The sequence below is a fragment of the Rhincodon typus genome, chromosome 22 (genome assembly GCF_021869965.1).
Source record: "Rhincodon typus isolate 14 chromosome 22, sRhiTyp1.1, whole genome shotgun sequence".
Lineage (NCBI taxonomy): Eukaryota > Metazoa > Chordata > Chondrichthyes > Orectolobiformes > Rhincodontidae > Rhincodon > Rhincodon typus.
Window position 1 is genome coordinate 18,073,271 of NC_063353.1, and position 18,419 is coordinate 18,091,689.

Genomic DNA, 18,419 nt, shown 5'->3' on the forward strand with positions numbered 1-18,419 from the left:
AGTGATAGTACACATATCTCTGAGCCAGGAGGCCTAAATTTAAGTTCCAGTAATGTGTAACAACATCGTTGAACAAGTTGATTGGGAAAATATCTAGAAAAGAGGACTGCAATCCCATGGAATCATTTATACCAACATTAGGAAAGCATACATTTTTCATTGTATTTGTTAATTAAGATTAAGTAGGTTTGTGGATTTACAGGCTACTTGTGATTTTTGTGACTTGGAGGAATCTGTCGGCCATATATATTTAGATTGTAATAGATTCTAGACCCCTTTCTGTTTTTTAAAGAGCTGCTTCCAAGTGTTTGGTTTCAGTGGGAATCTTCTGTGGGCAGAATCAAAGGGCCACATTTAGGTCTACGTATTTAGTAAAGGTCAAAAGTGAGAATATAGAACTTTGCTTCTTTTAATTTAGGTAGTGGGATCCCTAATTCAGTTTATTCTACTTGAAACTAGTTAAAATCATAATAATTGCTTCAATGAATAATGCTTTTAAATTGAAAATGTCCCAAGCCACTTCACAGTTGTCTATGGAGAGAAAAATAAAGGCAACTTTTCGAGTCAGTGTCTCCGTTCTGATGCAAGGTCAAAGAACTGAAATTCTGACTCCGTTTTTCTCTGTCCGCAGATGCACAACACAAATCTTCAATTTGAAGCTTTAAGGACCAGAAGATGAAAATAAGTCAGGACAGGAATGAATTAATTCTACATACAGTTGGATATTGGTAGCAAATTTGGATGTGTTTAAGTGTTTAGTTAAAATAACAAATAAGTATGTCTAGATATTTTTAATCAACATGATCCAACATGTTATTTATATTCATTCATGGGATGAGGGTGTTTCTGGCTAGGTTAGTATTTATTACCCATCCCTAATTGCTCAGAGAGAGCAATTGGGAGTCTACCACATTGCTGTTGGTCCGGAGTCACATGTGGGCCAGACCAGGTAAGGACAGCAGTTTCCTTCCATAAAGGAACGTTAGTGAACAAGTTGGGTTTTGTCCAACAATGGTTTCATGTTCATTATTAGACTTTTAATTCCAGATTTTTATTCAATTCAAGCTCGCTCCCTCTGCTGTGGTGGGATTCAAGACTGGGTCCTCAGGACAATTTTGCATAAGCTCCTAATGGAGGAATGCACCTGGCTCATGATAGCTTTAATTATCCCAAATTAGTTCATGATAATTGTACCTTTTGTTATTGTGCAATAAACTACTCCTTGTTGTGCAACACAAGTGTCTGTTCATGTTAAGAATCGTTTCTGCTCTATCCTGCACCTCTGTTAATTAGTCAGGCCCTTAGACTGAGCATAGCAACAAGGATAGGGCTCTTGTGGTGCAGTGATAGTACACATATCTCTGAGCCAGGAGGCCTAAATTTAAGTTCCAGCGATGTGTAACAACATCCTTGAACAAGTTGATTAGGAAAATATCTAGAAAAGAGGACTGCAGTCCCACCTATTCATTGATTAAGTGGGTTTGTGGATTTGCAGGCTACTTGTGATTTTTGTGACCTTGAGGAATCTGTGGGCCATATATATTTAGATTGCAATAGATTCTAGACCCCTTTCTGTTTTCTAAGGAACTGCTTCCAAGTTTTTGGTTTCACAATGGCCCTACGTTCCTGTTCTTTGCAAACCTGGTTTGGGAGAGGCAGATAAATTGGAGAATCTCCCCCTGAAAATGCTCCTGACTTAGCCAAGCCAGCTATTAACTGGTCAAGGCAGCGGGTTGTGGAGGGGTTGCCTGCTTCTCCTTCACAGTTACATTGATGCTAAGATGTCTTTGGAGAGGCAGCACACAGTGTCCGCTGTTATGCTTCAGGACTTCTACGACTGGTGGGCGCTGTTGGGGCTGGGTTGCAACATCATCCTCAAAACTAAAATTTAATTCAAATTTTGTAAGTTTCCTTTGTGAGTTTGACCCTTGACACAGTGGGCTACAGGAGCTGTAAATTCCCCAAATTTTAGGTTGGTTAATTGTTTTATGTTAGAAGTAGGATGAAGGAACATTGGTGCCAAAGAACTGCCCGAACAATAAGCCGCCCGTGGTTGGTACCAAGATCCCAATACAACAAAGTGATTAATGGTGGACAGATAGAATCTATTTGATGCTTTTTTTGAAGACCAGTGGGTTTTCCACTTTGAGAATGTTACCATTTATCTCACACAATCAATCAGTCAGTCAGCAGCTGAACCAGGAAAAACAACATATGGTCAGCAGCGCTCACGGGAGCAGCTGCAGGTTGAAAGCAGCACTCCAGAAGAAAACCTTCACCTCAGAGCCGGTAAGATGTGCAGCAGAAATAGTTTGGGTTAGGAAACGTACCGAAGCTAGCCACACTAGGAAGAGACAGAGGCCTGAGAGAAGAAGACTCTGTGAAATCTAATGGTAACTTCAAAAGTAACATCGGCGATTCCTGAGGAAAATCTACAAAATTATTGCAAAGACCTTTGGGGGAGGAAAGAGAGTGCTTACCTCTTAAAACCCAGTGCAGTATGGAATTTGTTAGTTGACATTTTTGCACTGCAGCCTGGTCTCCCTGGCTGGGGAGTCCAGAACCAGGGGACACAGTTTCAGGATACAGGGTAGGCCATTTAGGACTAAGATGAGGGAAAATTTCTTCATTAAAAAGATAGTGAACTTGTGGAAATCTCTGCCACAGAAGATAGTGGAAGCCAAGTCATTGAATATATTCAAGAATGAGTTTTTAAAAAAATTATATTTTAAAGGCACCAAGGGGTATGGGGAAAACGTGGGAATATGGAATTGAAATAGAGTTTCAGCCATGATTAATGAATAGCAGAGCAGGCTCAAAGGTCTGAACGGCCTACTCCTGCTCCAAGTTTCTATGTCAACAAAGCACCACTATTGGCACTCTCTTTCTTATCAGAAAATGTATGAAAGCAATATATCACAGGACAGTGTCAAAGTAAGGATATACATATCTTACAAATGCCAAAAGACGTGACAAATGTATTTGTAATATTACTTACCTATCACTTCAAAACATCCCAGTCCATCGACAATATCTGTTTTAGATGCAATTTACTTGCTTGTTCACTCTTCCCTTTTCAGACTCAATTTTTCTCAGTTATTTCAATCATTTAAAACATTTCCCTGCTTTATCCATCCGATTGGATTTCTGCTTCTTACTGAAGCAGTTATTTTGAGCTTGCTGTGCTTTTGTTTTTGGAATTTTATTCATGATTTCTCCACTAATTCCACCTTTGCAAGAGCTTTGAGAGGGGGAAATAGAAAGATTGATTTCTCAGTTTTCTGCTAGCTGTTCTGATCCTTTGCTGGCAATTTGAAAGAAATAATTGGATAACTCTTCCAATGAACCCGAACCAATGTGATGGACTGAATGACTTGTTGCTCTATCATTCTATGACTTAAATGCCAACACCTATATTTTGGCTGCTATGGAACTGGTGGTTGTCATGCAGGAAGATGTTGTGGTGCTAAGGATTTCAGCACTTAATGATAAAACTTATTGTGTACTTAACACTGCCCCTCGTACCCTACCCCACTTCATCTTTTTGTTGCATCTTTGCAGTTTTCTTTCATGTAAATGTGCACAAGCGACTGTGTGCATACAAGAGAAATCTGACTTTTAAAGCATACAAATGGATGTCAGGACTGCAGCAGCCCACAGTTCTTCCCCTCTGTGCTCTCAGGAATTGTCACAGGTTCAAATGACGTCAATTATCTGACCAAGCTCAGTACTAATTGAACACCCTGCAGCAAGGTTACTCAAATGTAGGAAAAGATCAGCAGATCTGGCAGCATCTGTGAAGAAAAAAATCAGAATGTTTTGGGTCCAGTGACCCTTCCTCAGAACTGAGCAAGGGTCACCAGACCTGAAACATTAACTCTGATTTTTTCTTCACAGATGCTGCCAGACCTGCCGAGCTTTCCGAGCAACTTCTGTTTTTGTTCCTTATTTATAGTATCCACATATCTTTCAGTTTTTACTCAAATGTAAAGTGTATCTCAGACATGAAAACAGAGAAAAGAAAAAAATGAAGTTAATTATCAGTGAAGCAATCACGAACAGCAAAATTATATGATAAAAAATATTCAACACAAATGCCTACTTTTAATCCCAAATTTTCTAGACCTTGACTTTATCATAAACAGTACTTGAAGCTTCCACTATATAGATATTCAGCATGCTTTTTGTTCCAACTGAGTCATTGCTGCCAATATTCATTGTGGGTCTCTATTGTCTTTAGATTAAATGATGCAAGGACATTGAGCTGATAATTTGAAACTAGTCTATTTTTGTGTGGGATGGCAAGGTGCGTGGAAATTTGTTGAGGAACTCTACTTGGAACTCAATTGGACATTGTGCACAGAGTGCATGACCCAGCTGAAATACTTGAGACCAGCCAAACATTGAGTCTCAAGTCTCATTAATGCTGCTTGAATGAGCTCCTGGTATCTGCACAACTCCACATGCAGCTCATGTATTTCACGAAGCTGTGCATCGGCCTACATGCTACACTGCAAGCAAGAAAGTCCTAAAGCAAGCCCAAGGTGGAGTGAAGTGATAACATTCTTTCTGTTTTGATGTATCGGAATGTATTTTTAAAAGAAGAAAATTAACCATTTTATTGGTGACTCCTGTTTAGGCCTCAGTAGCCACTGGCAAATCTTGACGAGATCTGTCTCAACTCATTAATGTTCACTATCCCAGAGGAGCTGGTTGCTTAAAATGACCTTTGGAAAACATGTGCAATCAAGTCGCCTGTGTGTAGAATGGAATGCAACAAAATACAAAATAAAAACTTGGCTCTTTTAAAAAGTTGATTTTCTTCACGCAAGAGAAAAAATTACACTGAAATATACCACAAGATTATCATAATTGAGGAGACCAGCTGATAATTTTCATCCATCCAACATAGAAGACGTTCATGAGCCCCAATTTAACCATTCAGTTGATGCTGTAATTGTTCTGGAGTTTCTCACTTTGCTACATTATCTGGGACTCCATTTTATGCATCTAATTGCTCCATGTGCTAAGAAAGCTTGCAGATATCAGTCCTATAGTCTCCCTCTGCTAGTTGGAAGGTGAACCATATTCCAAACCTTGCATTCTAATTTAGTTCTCTGAATTTACTAAATTGATACCACTTACAAACTCATACCTCAATAAGATCAACAATCTATTTCTTTTGAAGGCTGAAAATGATTGTCTTACAATCTTTTCTAAATACATAGATGTCAAAGATTTGGGCTCAGCCTTGCTGCTCTTCTCTGTACTGCCTCCAACACTTTCATCTTTTTCCATGGTGTCTCAGTGCCCAGATTTCGAAACCAAATCCTTGCTTAACCTGGAAACCTGTGTAAGTCACTGAGCTCAGGGTTGATGGATGAACAGGACTTGATGTGAGTAAAGATGTGGACAGTAGAGTTTTGGATAACCTTAAGTTAATGGGGTAAGAATTTAAGAAGTTAGTCAGGAGTTTGGATTGTCAAGTCTGGAGTTAAGAAATGAAGAAGTCTTTCAACAGCAGATGAGATGAGACAGGGCAGAGTTGGATAGTGTTATTGAAGTTTTTTTTTACCTTTATTCATTCACGGGATGAGGGCATCGCTGGCCAGGCAGTATTTATTGCCCATCCCTAATTGCCCAGAGGGCAGTTTGGAGTCAACCACATTGCTGTGGGTCTGGAGTCACATGTAGGCCAGACCAGGTAAGGATGGCAGTTTCCTTCCCTAAAGTGCTCAGTGAACCAGATGGGTTTTTCCCAACAATCGACAATGGATTCGTGGTCATCATTAGATTCTTAATTCCAGATATTTATTGAATTCAAATTCCACCATCTACCATGGCAGGATTTGAACCCAGGTCCCCAGAACATTATCTGGGTCTCTGGATTAATACTCCAGTGATAATAGCACTAGGCCATCACCTCCCCATGTGAAAATATGCAGCTTTAGTGATGGAATGTTACATGAAGCTTGAACATGATATAGTTCATTCTGAATCAGGATCTTAAATCTGAGCAAAGGAAACTATTGATGCTATGAGAGGCAAGTTAGCTCAGGTGAATTGGGAAACTATATGAAATGAAAAATAGGCAGTCAATGGCCAGTATTGAAAGAAATATTACAAGGTTTCAATAATACAACAGATATTCATTCCTTTTACTCAAACAACAAAGGGAAAAGTGAATCAACAATGGTTAACAAAAGAAGTTGTAGATTTCATTAGGTCAAATGAAGTGGCTTATAAAAATGCCACAAAAATGGTAATTCTGAGGATTGGGACCAATTTAGGACCAAGCAAAGGGAGATCAAGAAAACTGTAAGGAAAGGAAAAAGGGAATAATGAATATAAAGGCAGATTGGAAAACTTTCTCTTGTTATGAGAAAGTAAAAAGACTGGTACAGGAGAATTTATAGTGCAGAACTGGGAAATGGCAGGGAAATTTAAACGATTATTTTCAGTATGTCCACATGGAAGACGACACTTCTGGAAGATTTTTTGTATTAGGTGTCGAAGAGACTTGTTTAACTGAAAAGCAAAAACAAAGTTTCCTAAATCGCTTGGACCTGATGATTTTCAGCTGAGAAAGTTGAAGGAAGTAGCAATAGAGATAATCGATTCATTGGTGGCTATCTTTTGCAATTCTGTAGATTCTGGAAACATTGCTGCTGACTGGAGAAAAAATATTAGAATCTATATAGGGTATGATTATTGAATATTTAGAAAAGAATGACAAAAAAGAGTGGAATCAACATGGATTTTTAAAAGGTAAACCATATTTGACAAATTTATTCAAGTATTTTTAGGATGTTATTTGTAGCATAAGCAGGGGAGAACTAGTGGATGTGGTATATTGTGGAATTTTCACAAGCTTTTGATATGGAGGATGGTAAATAAAATTTAAATACATGGGGTAGGAGCACTACTGTATGCATTGAGAAATGGCTGATAGACAGAAAGCAGAGCGTAGAAGTAAATGGATCATTCTCAGGATGGCAGGCTATTTCTAGGGACGTAATGCAAGAGCAGTGATAGGACCACAACTGTTCACAATCTATACAAATGATTTGGGTGTGGGAAACAATTGTAATAATTCCTAATTTGCTGGTGACATCAAACTGCATGGGAATACAAGTTGTGAGGGATGTGTAAGGTTGTTTCAAGAAAACTTGGACGGGCTAAAATGAGCGAGTTAGAAGATGGCAGATAGAATATAACATAAAGGAGTATGAAGTTATTTATTTGGGTAGAAAAAACAAAAAGACAAAAATATCATTAAATTATGAGAGGTTGGGAAGTGTAGGCATCCCAAGGGATCTAGAGTCCTTTCCATGAGTTACCAAAAGCTAGCAGGCAGGTACCACAAGCAATTGGGAAGCAAATGATATGTTGGAATTCATTTTTGAGGAGCTTTGCATACAGAAGATGACTTTCAATAGTTGGATAAAGCCACAGTGAGCCTTTATGTGGGTATTGTGGACAGGTTTAATCTCCTTGTGTAAGGAAGGATATACTTATCCTGATGTTTATATTTATACTTATCCTTATATACTTCTCTGGGAGGCAATGGACTAGTGGTATTATCGCTGGACTGTTAATCCAGAGACCCAGACCGCAGATGTTCTGGGGACCCGAGTTCAAATTCCACCACGGAAGATGGTGGAATTTGAATTCAATAATAATCTGGAATTGAGAGTTAAATGATGACCATGAAACCATTGTTGATTGTCAGGAAAAACCCATCTGGTTCACCAATGTCCTTTAGGGAAGGAAATCTGCCATCCTTACCTGGTCTGGACTACATGTGAATCCAGAACCACAGCAATGTGGTTGACTCTTAGGCAGTTAGGGATGGCCAACAAATGCTGCCTAGACAGCGATGCCCACATCCCATGAATGAATAAAGGACTTATCATAGACAGAGTACAATGGTGGTTCGCCAGATTAATCGCTGGGATGATGTGATTGTCTTATGAGGAGAAACTGAAAAACCCAAGTCTCTATTCGTGGCCATTTTGAAGGATGAGATGTGATTTTCTTGAAACTTAAAATTCTTACAGATCTTGACACATCGATATGAATAGGATGTGTCCCCTGTCTGGTGACTCTAAAACCAGGGGACGTATCTCAAGATAAGAGACAGGTCATTTAAGACTGAGACGAGAAGGAATTTATTTACTTGGAGACTGGTGAATTTTTGGAATTGTCTACCCCAGAGGTTGTAGAAGCTCAAACAATTGAGCAAGTTCAGCAGAGAAATTGATAGGTTTCTGGAGAATAATATCATTAAGAGATATGGGCATTGTACAAAAAAGCAGCATTTAGAAGATGAACAACCATTATCTAGAATTAGGTTCTGATGTGATAGGCTGAGTGGCCTATTCTTTTACCAATGGGGTGGGTTTGCTTTTTTTTATTTCTTCATGGGATGTGGGCATTCCTGGCCAGCAGCATGCTCTGGAGAGGTGGTGATGGGCTGTTTTCTTGAGCAGCTGTAGTACCTTTGGTATATGAACACTGTGTCACTAGAAAGGGTGATCCAGAATTTTGACAGAGTGACATTGGAAGAACTGCAACATTGATATAGCTAGGCCATTGTGCAGCCCAGAGTGGAACTTTCAGGTGGTGTATTCTGCATCCATCTGCTGTCATTTGTTCTTCCAGGTGTTTGAGGTTATGGATTTGAAAGGTGATCAATTATTTCTGCAAATCTTGCAAATAGTACACACTGCTGCCATTGTGTCTCAATGGTGAAGGGAATGAATGTTCAAAGTAGTGGATGTGGTGTCATCAAGGGAGATGCTTTTTCCTATTTGGTGTCAAGCTTCTTGAGTGTTTTTACAGCGACATCTATCCAGGCAGGTGGATAGTATTCCACCATGCTCCTGACTTGTGCTTTGTAGATGATGGTCAGACTCAGGGAGACAGAAGGTAATTACCAGCCACAAAATTCCCTGATTCTGATCTGAATCTGTAGCCACGAAACTCTATGGCTAGTCCAGTTCAGCCTCTGGTCAATGGAAACCACCCCACCCAGGATATTGATAATAGAGAATTCAGCGAGGATGGTGCCAGTGAATATCAAAGAATGATGTTTAGATTCTCTCTTGTTAGCGATGGTTATTGCCTGGCACTTGTGTGAATGTTACTTAGCACTTAATCCATGCCTGCCCACTGACCAGCTTTGCTGCATATGGACATGGACTGCTTCAGTGTCTTTATCTCCTTGGAAGCTCATTTTGGTTCCAAATATTATACCAAAAATTGTAAACATACTGGTTCACCCTCAGACGATTAGCTGGAGAATGACTGGAATTGGTGGCTGTGGAAGAGAGTTTGTGGTGGGGACCAAAGGCAATGCCTTTGTCTTCCTGATGTTTCTTTGTAGGAAACTGCTGTTCATCTAGTATTGGCTATCAAGCAAGTATATCTGTGCAGTGACAAAAAAAAACTAACCTGTTTGAGTGTATTCTGACACACTTGCTCAAGAAATAGGACTTGAACCCAGACCTTATGGCTCTGATTTTAATTGCTGCATCATTGGTGACTGTACCTTTAGCTGCCAATGTCCTAAATACTGAAAGTCCCTTGATACTCTCTGCTTCTCACCCTTCATGAATTATAATTGTTCAAGCAAACCTTTCAGCATGTGCAGTCATGTTCCTGTGAAGTGCTTTGGGGCATTTCAATATGTTAAAAGGACCAACTAAATACAAGTTGCTCATTCCAAGCATGCCAGCTCTTGATAATTGATCAATAAATTTACAATTTCTGAGTAGTTTACACCCCATAGACTCTGGATTTTACAACTGCTATTGCTGAAAGGTCAGAGGTGAGGCTTTAGATGCGGATGGGAAGTTTGGCTGGAGCTAACAAAGCAAGGGCAGGAGTCTCAGTTGTTCTTATTGTCCGATAAGACCTGGACAGGAAAGATGAGACAGAATTTTTGTTTTTTTAAATTACGGTTTGATGATCTGTATGATGAAGCACCTACAGAATTGAATTTGTTTGTGTGTGCATACATGTGTGTTATGTGCAGAAAGACGGTGTAAAGAGGATTTTATTTATCTGTGATGCCATCTTGGCTAAAAGCTGTTTGAAGGTCTGCTGAAAAACTAGTTAAACTATTAACCATCGGCAAGAAATGGTGTCAAAAATTGGAAGAAGTTGGAAAAGCGGAATAGTTGAAGAAGTAACTTCCAGATGGAGGCAATAGTCTGTGGTATTATGGTGAAACTATTAATCCGGAGACTTTGTTAATGTTCTGATTTGATTTGATTTATTATTGTCACTTGTACATAGATACAGTGAAAAGTTTTGTTTTGCGTGCAGAACAGGCAGATCATACCATTCGACATGCATAGGGCAATAGAACAGAGTGAGGAATACAATGTTACAGCTGCAGAGAAGGTGCACAGGGAGAGAGAAACATTAAAATTAAAATTTGAGTCCATTCAGAAGTCTAATAACAGTGGTGAAGAAGCTGTTCTTGAATTTATTTGTGCGTGTATACAAACGTTTGTATCTTCTGCACAACAGAAGAGAGTATAACCAGATTGGGAGGGTCTTTCATTATGTTGGCTGCTTTTCCAAGGCAGCAGAAGGTATAGATGGAGTCAATGGATGGAAGGGTCACTCAACCTGAAATGTTAACTCTGATTCCTCTCCATAAATGCTGCCAGACTTGCTGAGCTTTACCACTGGATGGAAGGCTGGTTTGCATGATGGACTGGGTTGTGTTCATGGCTCTTTGTAGTTTCTTGTAGTCTGGGGAAGAGCAGTTGCCAAACCACACTGTGACGCATCCAGATAGAATGCTTTCTACCCTGCACCCTGGGTTCAAATTCCACTATGACAGACAGATAGTGTAATCTGAATTCAATTTTTTAAAAAAAAAAATTGAATTAAAAGTCGAATGACAATCGTTTCATGATCGTTGGGAAAATCCATCTGGGTCACTAACGTCCTTCAGAGAAGGAAACTTCCATCCTTACCTAGTCTGACCTACATGGGACTCCAGTCCCACAGTGATTGACTCTTAACTGCCTTCTGGGCAATTAGGGATGGACAATAAATGCTGGCCGAGCCAGCGATGCCCACATCCTGTAAATGAATATAAATAAAGGGGAAAAAAGAATTGGACAGAGCTGCCAGGGCCACAATGGACTAAATGGCCTCCTACATTGGTGACAGCATTTGTTTCAGATGTGCCAGGATAACAGATAGAAATTCAATTTTTAAAAAAAACCCAAGTATTTTCAGACGCATCTTTCTAACATACAGTGTTCTGACACCGACATTTACCAGTTGGTAAGGTTTTTAAACCAAGTGTTTTGAAAGATGGTAAAACTCCTGATTTTATATCAAGACCCTTGATTTACGAGACGGTGGAGTTGGCATTATTGTTGCAGTTGGAGCTGTTTCTTTTTGTTTTGTTTACCGCTGAAACACGACCCACGGCTGCGGTATCTCCCATTCCCGCCAGCACTGCAGGAGTCTGCAGCAACTCAGACAGTGCAACATCGCCGCTTTAAGCAGAAACTGTCCCCTTTGCGCTGTCATTCATTCCGACGTAAATTCCAGGCCTTGGCGGTTTCCATGGTTTCTGGCATCACGTGTAGCTGGGAGTCGGTGAGTCTTGTGAAAGATGTTGCGAATTATATACAGCACTCAGCCATTGAAAACTGGTAAGGGATAGCCCGGGGGGGGGGGAGGGGGGGAGGGGGGGGGGGGGGGGGTGTGGGGGATAGATAATGACAGTTTAACTCAGCAAAGCGGTATCCCCCCCAGCAATATATCAGGGTCAACTCTGTCCTTCACATTGCAGTCACCATTTGGGACTATTCAGCAAAAGAAAAGTTATTGTTGCTACACATATACGTTGTATTTTTTTTTCTTGTTTGTAGTAGCTAACTCGCTGTGCATCGCAGCATAGGGATGAGCATTAAAATCCCGGCTGGTTTGACAGACTTGCTGCAGAGCTTCACTGTGGAGGTGTTGAGGAAGCAGCCGGCCGATCTGGTCGAGTTCGCCGTGCAGTACTTCAGCAAGCTGCAGGCGAGCCAGAAGCTGCCCTTCGCCCATGGCAAGAACGGCAGCGGCGGCCCTTTCCGAGCCGCCAAGGCGGTCAACTTCGCCGACGAGCCAATGCAGACCGACTCGGAGAACGGCGACGAGGACGAGGAGTTCGAAGGTACGGTCGTGTAGATGTTCATTTCAAACTTTTTTGTTTATGTCAGTGTCTTCGAACTTATTCCTTCCTCTCTTTGGGTTTGCTGTGAACTGTCCGAGAGGGCTTTGAGGATGAGAAGGGGATACCTCCCCCCCCGCCCCAAGTATTTGCGGATAATGGGAAGCGCAATAGTTACTCTTTCTTTCTTCCTCAGATGGAAGGTCTAAAACATCCAGGCCAGCTAGTGGACACCAGCTTCACACAAGATTCTTCCCATTCCTAACGCTCTCTAACATATACGATGGTCCGAATGACTGCTTTGTGTATATGTTAAATGGAGTTAGGAGTGGGAGGAGTTTGGGTCTGGCATTGATCAGCCGGAGCGAATGGCCCGTGGCTGTATTTAAATTCCACATAATTGGTTTTGTCTAAGGGTGGCCTCAGTAATTGGGGTCCCGGGTACCAAAGAACACAATTTTAATCTTCAGTTACAAAATTAACATTTGGCCTGGAACATTTTACTTTACTTTGGGGGTAAAAACACATGATGAAAATGAACAGTGGTGGCTAGGGTTCTGTTGCTGTTTGAACATTTTGAAGCTGTTTTCAGTGTTGGGTAAGTTGGGGACAGTGATTAATTAATATACAACTCATTGAAAGTAGACTGTGTACCCTGCTGGGTAATGGTTTTTGATATATTTATGTTTTTTTAAGAAAATGGAATGCCTAATTTGGAAACAGTGTGAGGAACAAACTGAGAAAGAAGGTCGATTAAACAATTAATTGAAATACAGCAATGTGAAAAGTTCAGTTCATGCAGCGATCACACAGTTATAAACCTTTTGATTTAACATAAATCATTAATGTATACTGCCATCCTGTATATTAAAGTCAGTACCTCAGCATCTTGCTCGATACTATTAGTTTATTGCTGTTCTTTCTGCTGCTCTGCCCATAACTCAGCTCCCAGGCCCTGAGGAGAGACCCAAGTTATATCACTGTATCTTCCTGTCATCATGTTGTGTAGAGTTCTTTGCTACTCTGCATATATGTTTCAGCTGGCACTGTTTGTTTTCATAATGTGTATCACACAGTGTCTTGACAGAGGAAAATGTGTGTAAACTTCTGCATAGCGCCACCTTTACTGGTGTACCTAAAGTTTTTCATAGGGACTGGAGAAATTGTGGAGGCAACACAATCTTTGGTTGTGAATTTAAGAAATAAATATCTGTAATTTAGCAGGGAGCCAGCAGTTCAGGAGGTATGTTCACTAATAATGAATTGAGCTTTGTGCCTCAAATTTTATCAGTAAACATGGGAACTCTTTATAAGTAACTGGAAGTTAGAGGTTTAGCAAGAAGTGGCAAACTATTTCAACCTCATTCAATTTAATATCTGATAAATGTTCCAATCAGTTATGTGTAGTTGGAAGCAAATAATATGACAAAATGGATCAGCTAATCTCCTAAAGAAATGGATGAGGACAGTTGAGACCAAGTGTTGTCTTTAAATGGCAGGAATCAATATTCCCTATTTCAAAATAACAAATGTAGAATTTATTATATTTGTATAATACATCACATTTTTTTTATTCTAACCGTTTTTAATTTTTTTCTCACTCGCTAATCTTCTGCCAGTGTTAATATTCCAGTGTCTCTGAGAATGTTTTCGTATTCTATTTGGTCATAGGAAATTATTTTACAAAGTCGACTCAAAATGAATGCTGGTATAATGTTTATATAATACAAGCAATGTGGAAACGTTCCAAGGCACTTCACAGGAGCATATTGGCAGGTGAAATTGAGTTGGAGGAGCTAACAGGAAGCTGATCAAAGGTTTTTGCAAAGAGGTCAATTTTTTTTACGCAGGATAATGAAGAGGAGGCAGTATCGGGGCATTATCAGGGTGCTAATTATATCATATCTTGGATCGGTAGAGCATTGGATGCACATTGCTGGTCTAATTTTAATGCTGTTTTTGCATATGTGGCTGAACCTGATTAAAAATGACAAGACAGATGTCCTCGAAGTTCACTGATCAGATCAGCCATTGCCACATGTTACACTCCTGTAATTCCAAATGTCATTTTGCCATCTGCTTATTTTAGCACAAAGTTTAGACGTTTCAGTCAAGCTGTTCTCATTTTGGTTACAGTATATAATAACTGGTGTCAACCTGTTAGTTTGCTACTCAGATGACCCAACTTCTCTGCCTACTCATTATTGTTTTTTTGGAATAAAAGCAAATGTAGATGTTAACCATATTGTTTTGTTTTAAAAATCAATCACAGTCATGAAATAAAAAAGTGGAATTTTTGCTACATCATCAGTAGTCAATGCATTTTGAAACACTTTCATAACAACATCGTCTCATTCTTGTAATAATTTTCTAACTTTATTTTACTTTCTTCTGTTCTTCAGCCTATCTTTCCCAGTACTTCCAAAACTCTGGAATTCATCTGTTGTATTCCTATAATTTAATTTTTATTTTGTTTTAATCATCTTTTACTTGTTTTTCCAAATTTGATCTGTAGCCTTCAAACTGTTGCCTGATTTCTACTTCCTTTTTTAAAAAAAGTTATTGGTGAGCCTCTCTGCTCCTATGATGCTGCTTGGCCTGCTGTGTTCATCCAGCCCTGCACCTTGTTGTCTCGGATTCTCCAGCATCTGCAGTTCCTACTATCTCTTATTGGTGAGTTAGTTGAACTGGGCCAGTGCCAATGGAGTTTCAGCACTGTGTGAATGGAGTGTCTCTGACTTACCAGAGCAGAATGCTGTTCACTGTTTGTGCAGGCTACTTTGGGAGTTCCTCCTCATATGATCTGGGGGCAGACAGTGGCATTGTGGTAATGTCACTGGATGAATAATCCAGAGCTCAAGGCTAAAGCTGTGGAGATATAGGCAGTTGATGAAATTTACATCAATTAATAAATCTAGAATATAAAGCTCATCTAAGTACTGTAATAATGATGATAGCATCTAAAATCCTGTCTGATTTGCTAATGCCTTTAAGGAATGAAATCTGTCATTATTTTCTAATTTGTCCCAAGTGTGACTCCAGGTCAAAAGCAACGTGGTTGACTTTTTAACTATCCTCAAAAGCAACTGAATTTAAGGGCAATTAGAGATAGGTAACAAATGCTGGCCTAATGAAGAAGGACTGCATCCCTTTTTGGAAGAGAATGTTTTGCAAAGAGTACTGAAGTGATTACATGAAGGCAACGTTTGATTGAATGTGGCATTAAGGAGCCCGAGAAAAACTGGAGCCAGTGAAATTGGAGAGGGGAACCCTCCACTGGTTGGAATCATGCCTAACACAAAGGAAGATGGTCATGCTTATCAGTCATCAATCATTTCAGTCCCAGGATATTGTTATGAGTTCCTCACGGTAGTCAGCTGGGCCCAAACATCGCCAGCTGCTTCATCAATGGCCTTCCTTCTATGAGGTAAGAAGTAGAGAGGAATTGTCCACCAACATTCAGTACTGGATGTGGCAAGACTACAGAACTTTGATTTGATCCATTGATTTTTGCTACCTCTTCTGCTAATTGGCGTTCAGGTAGTCCAGTGTCATAACTTCACCAAGTTGGGGCCTCATCTTTGGGTTTGCTTAGTGTTGCTCCTTAAATGCACTCCTAAACCCGTCCTTCGTATTAGGCGATAAGACAATTTTGCTACATTTATGTTGAGACTGGACCGAGCTAACACTGGATTCAATGAACAGTTTTAAATTTCCCATTGCATCCAATTGTGCGCAGCATTTAGTATCACCCAGAAATAATGTTTATGAAACTATGTACCTTCTTAAAATAGCAAATCATCGTTTGCCTTACATTCTATGTAAATGCAACATTTTTCTATATATTAGTGCATTGCAGTACTTTACAGCTAATGAATTACTTTTGAAGTGCAATTAAGTATTTAATGCAGGAAAACGTGACACCAATTTGTGTCGTAATATATCGCAAATAGCAGCAAGATAAATCACCTATGAAATTTTTAATTGATGTTAATTGTGGGCTAAATTTTACTTGGAACATTTGAGAACTCCACATTAAGTCATACTTGCAGATCTTTTCTGTCTAACTGCATGATTTAATGACATCATAAAATGGCCTGTTTGCCATTAATTGTTACACAGACAATTCTGTATTTCTGATCAAATGTTCAGCTTTCGGATATATAACAATTTATTAAGATTAGTCCATGTTGTTGTTAACTGTTCAGAAAATTGGTTCTTTTCTGGAATCAGTTGGGTGGAAAGCAAGGGAACCAAGTCATGGGTGAGAGTCATAGAGTTGTATTGCGCGGAAACAGACCCTTTTGGTCCAACCCGTCCATGCCAACTAGATATCCAAAATTAATCTACCAAACAGGACTACTTCCAGTCCAAACAACATAAGCAGCAAGTTATACAGTTAAGCAATCCCACAACCAACAGATCAGATCTAAGCCCTGCCGTCCTGCCACATCCAGTCGTGAATGGTGGTGGACAGTTAAACAACTCCCTGGAGGAGGGGGATCCACAAATATCCCCATCCTCAACAATGGAAGAGCCCAGCACATCAGTGCAAAAGATAAGGCTAAAGCTTTCGCCGCAATCTTCAGCCAGAAGTGCTGAGTGGAAGACCCATCTCAGCCCCCTCCAGCGGTCCCCAGCACTACAAATACCAGTCTCCAGCCAATTCTATTCACTCCACGTGATATCAAGAAACTGTTTGAGATACTGGATATTGCAACAGCTATGGGCCCTGACGACATTCCAGCAAGAGGACTGAAGACTTGTGCTCCAAAATTTGCTGCTCCCTTAGCCAAGCTGTTCCAATACGGTTACAACACTGGTATCTACTTGATGATATGGAAATTTGCTCAAGTATGTCCCGTACACAACAGCAGGACAAATCCAACCCGGCCATTTACCGCCCCATCTATCTCCTCTCGATCGTCAGTAAAGTGATGGAAGGTGTCATCAGCAGTACTATCAAGCAGCACCTGCTCAGCAATAACCTGCTCAGTGATGCCCAGTTTGGGTTCTGCCAGGGCCACTCAGCTCCTGACCTCATTACAGCCTTGGTTCAAACATGGACAAAAGAGCTGAATTCCAGAGGTGAGGTGAGAGCGACAGCCTTTGACATCAAGGCTGCATTCGACCGAGTGTGACATCAAGGAGCCAGAGGCAAAACTGGGATCAGTGGGTATCAAGGGTTGGAGTCATACCTGACAGATAGGAAGATAGTTGTGGTTGTTGGTGGTCAGTCATCTCAGTCCAGGACATCTCCGCAGGAGTTCCTCAGGGTAGAGTCCTGGGCCCAACCATCTTCAGCTGCTTCATGAATGACCTTCCATCCATCACAAGGTCAGAAGTGGGGATGTTTGCTAATGACTGCACAATGTTCAGCACCATTCACAACTCCTTTAGGTACTGAAGCAGCCCGTGCCCAAATGCCACAAGATCTGGCTAATATCCAGGCTTGGGCTGACAAATGGTAAGTAACATTTGCAACACACAAATGCCAGGCTATGACCATCATGAATAAGAGACCAATCTAACCATTGCCCCTTGGCATTCAACAGTGTTAGCATCACTGAATCCCCCACTATCAACAGCCTGGGGGTTATCATTGACCAGAAACTCAATTGGGCTGGCCACATAGCTTCAGTGGCTACAAGAAACTCGGAATACTGCAGCAAGTAAGTCATCTCCTGACTCGTCCCAAAGTCTGTGCAGCACCTCCAAGGCACAAGTCAGGAGTTTGATTGAATAGTCTCCACCTGCCTGGGTGAGTACAGCCTCATCAACATTCGAGAAGTTTGACACCATCCAGGACAAAACAGCCTGCTGACTGGCACTGCATCCACTCCCTCCACCACTGACGCTCAGTTGCAGCAGTGTGCCCATCCACAAGATGCACTGCAGAAAATCACCACAGATCCGCAGACAGCACCTTCCAAACCCACAACCACTTACATCTGGAAGGACAAGGGGCAGCACATACATGGGAACACCACCACCTTCGAGTTCCCTCCAAGCCACTCACCATCCTGACTTGGAAATACATACTGCCATCTCTTCACTGCTGGGTCAAAATCCTGGCATTCCCTCCCACTGGCATTGTGGGCAACCAACAACCCATAGACTGCAGCAATTCAAGAAGGTAACTCACCACCACCTTCTCAAGGGCAACTAGGGATGGGCAAGAAATGCTGGCGAGTGAGCAACATGCACATCCCACAAATGAATAGGAACA

The 18,419-nt window shown here is 40.7% G+C and overlaps 1 protein-coding gene across 5 annotated transcripts in view; it reads left to right on the top strand.

The window, feature by feature from the left end:
• Window positions 1–14,494, top strand: part of LOC125485746 (cAMP-dependent protein kinase type II-beta regulatory subunit-like) — a 75,181-nt gene extending 60,687 nt beyond the window's left edge. For 2 of the 5 annotated variants that reach the window (XM_048610043.1, XM_048610044.1), the window contains 2 exons: window positions 11,907–12,193; window positions 13,862–14,434. In XM_048610043.1, the coding sequence (XP_048466000.1) occupies window positions 11,938–12,193; window positions 13,862–14,001 (396 nt within the window). In that variant the 5' untranslated portion in view covers window positions 11,907–11,937 and the 3' untranslated portion in view covers window positions 14,002–14,434. Of the gene's footprint in view, window positions 1–10,485; window positions 11,688–11,906; window positions 12,194–12,886 lie in introns of those variants that run through there. The other 3 variants (XM_048610045.1, XM_048610041.1, XM_048610042.1) reach the window with 3 other exon arrangements.
• The last annotated feature ends 3,925 nt before the right edge of the window (window positions 14,495–18,419 follow it).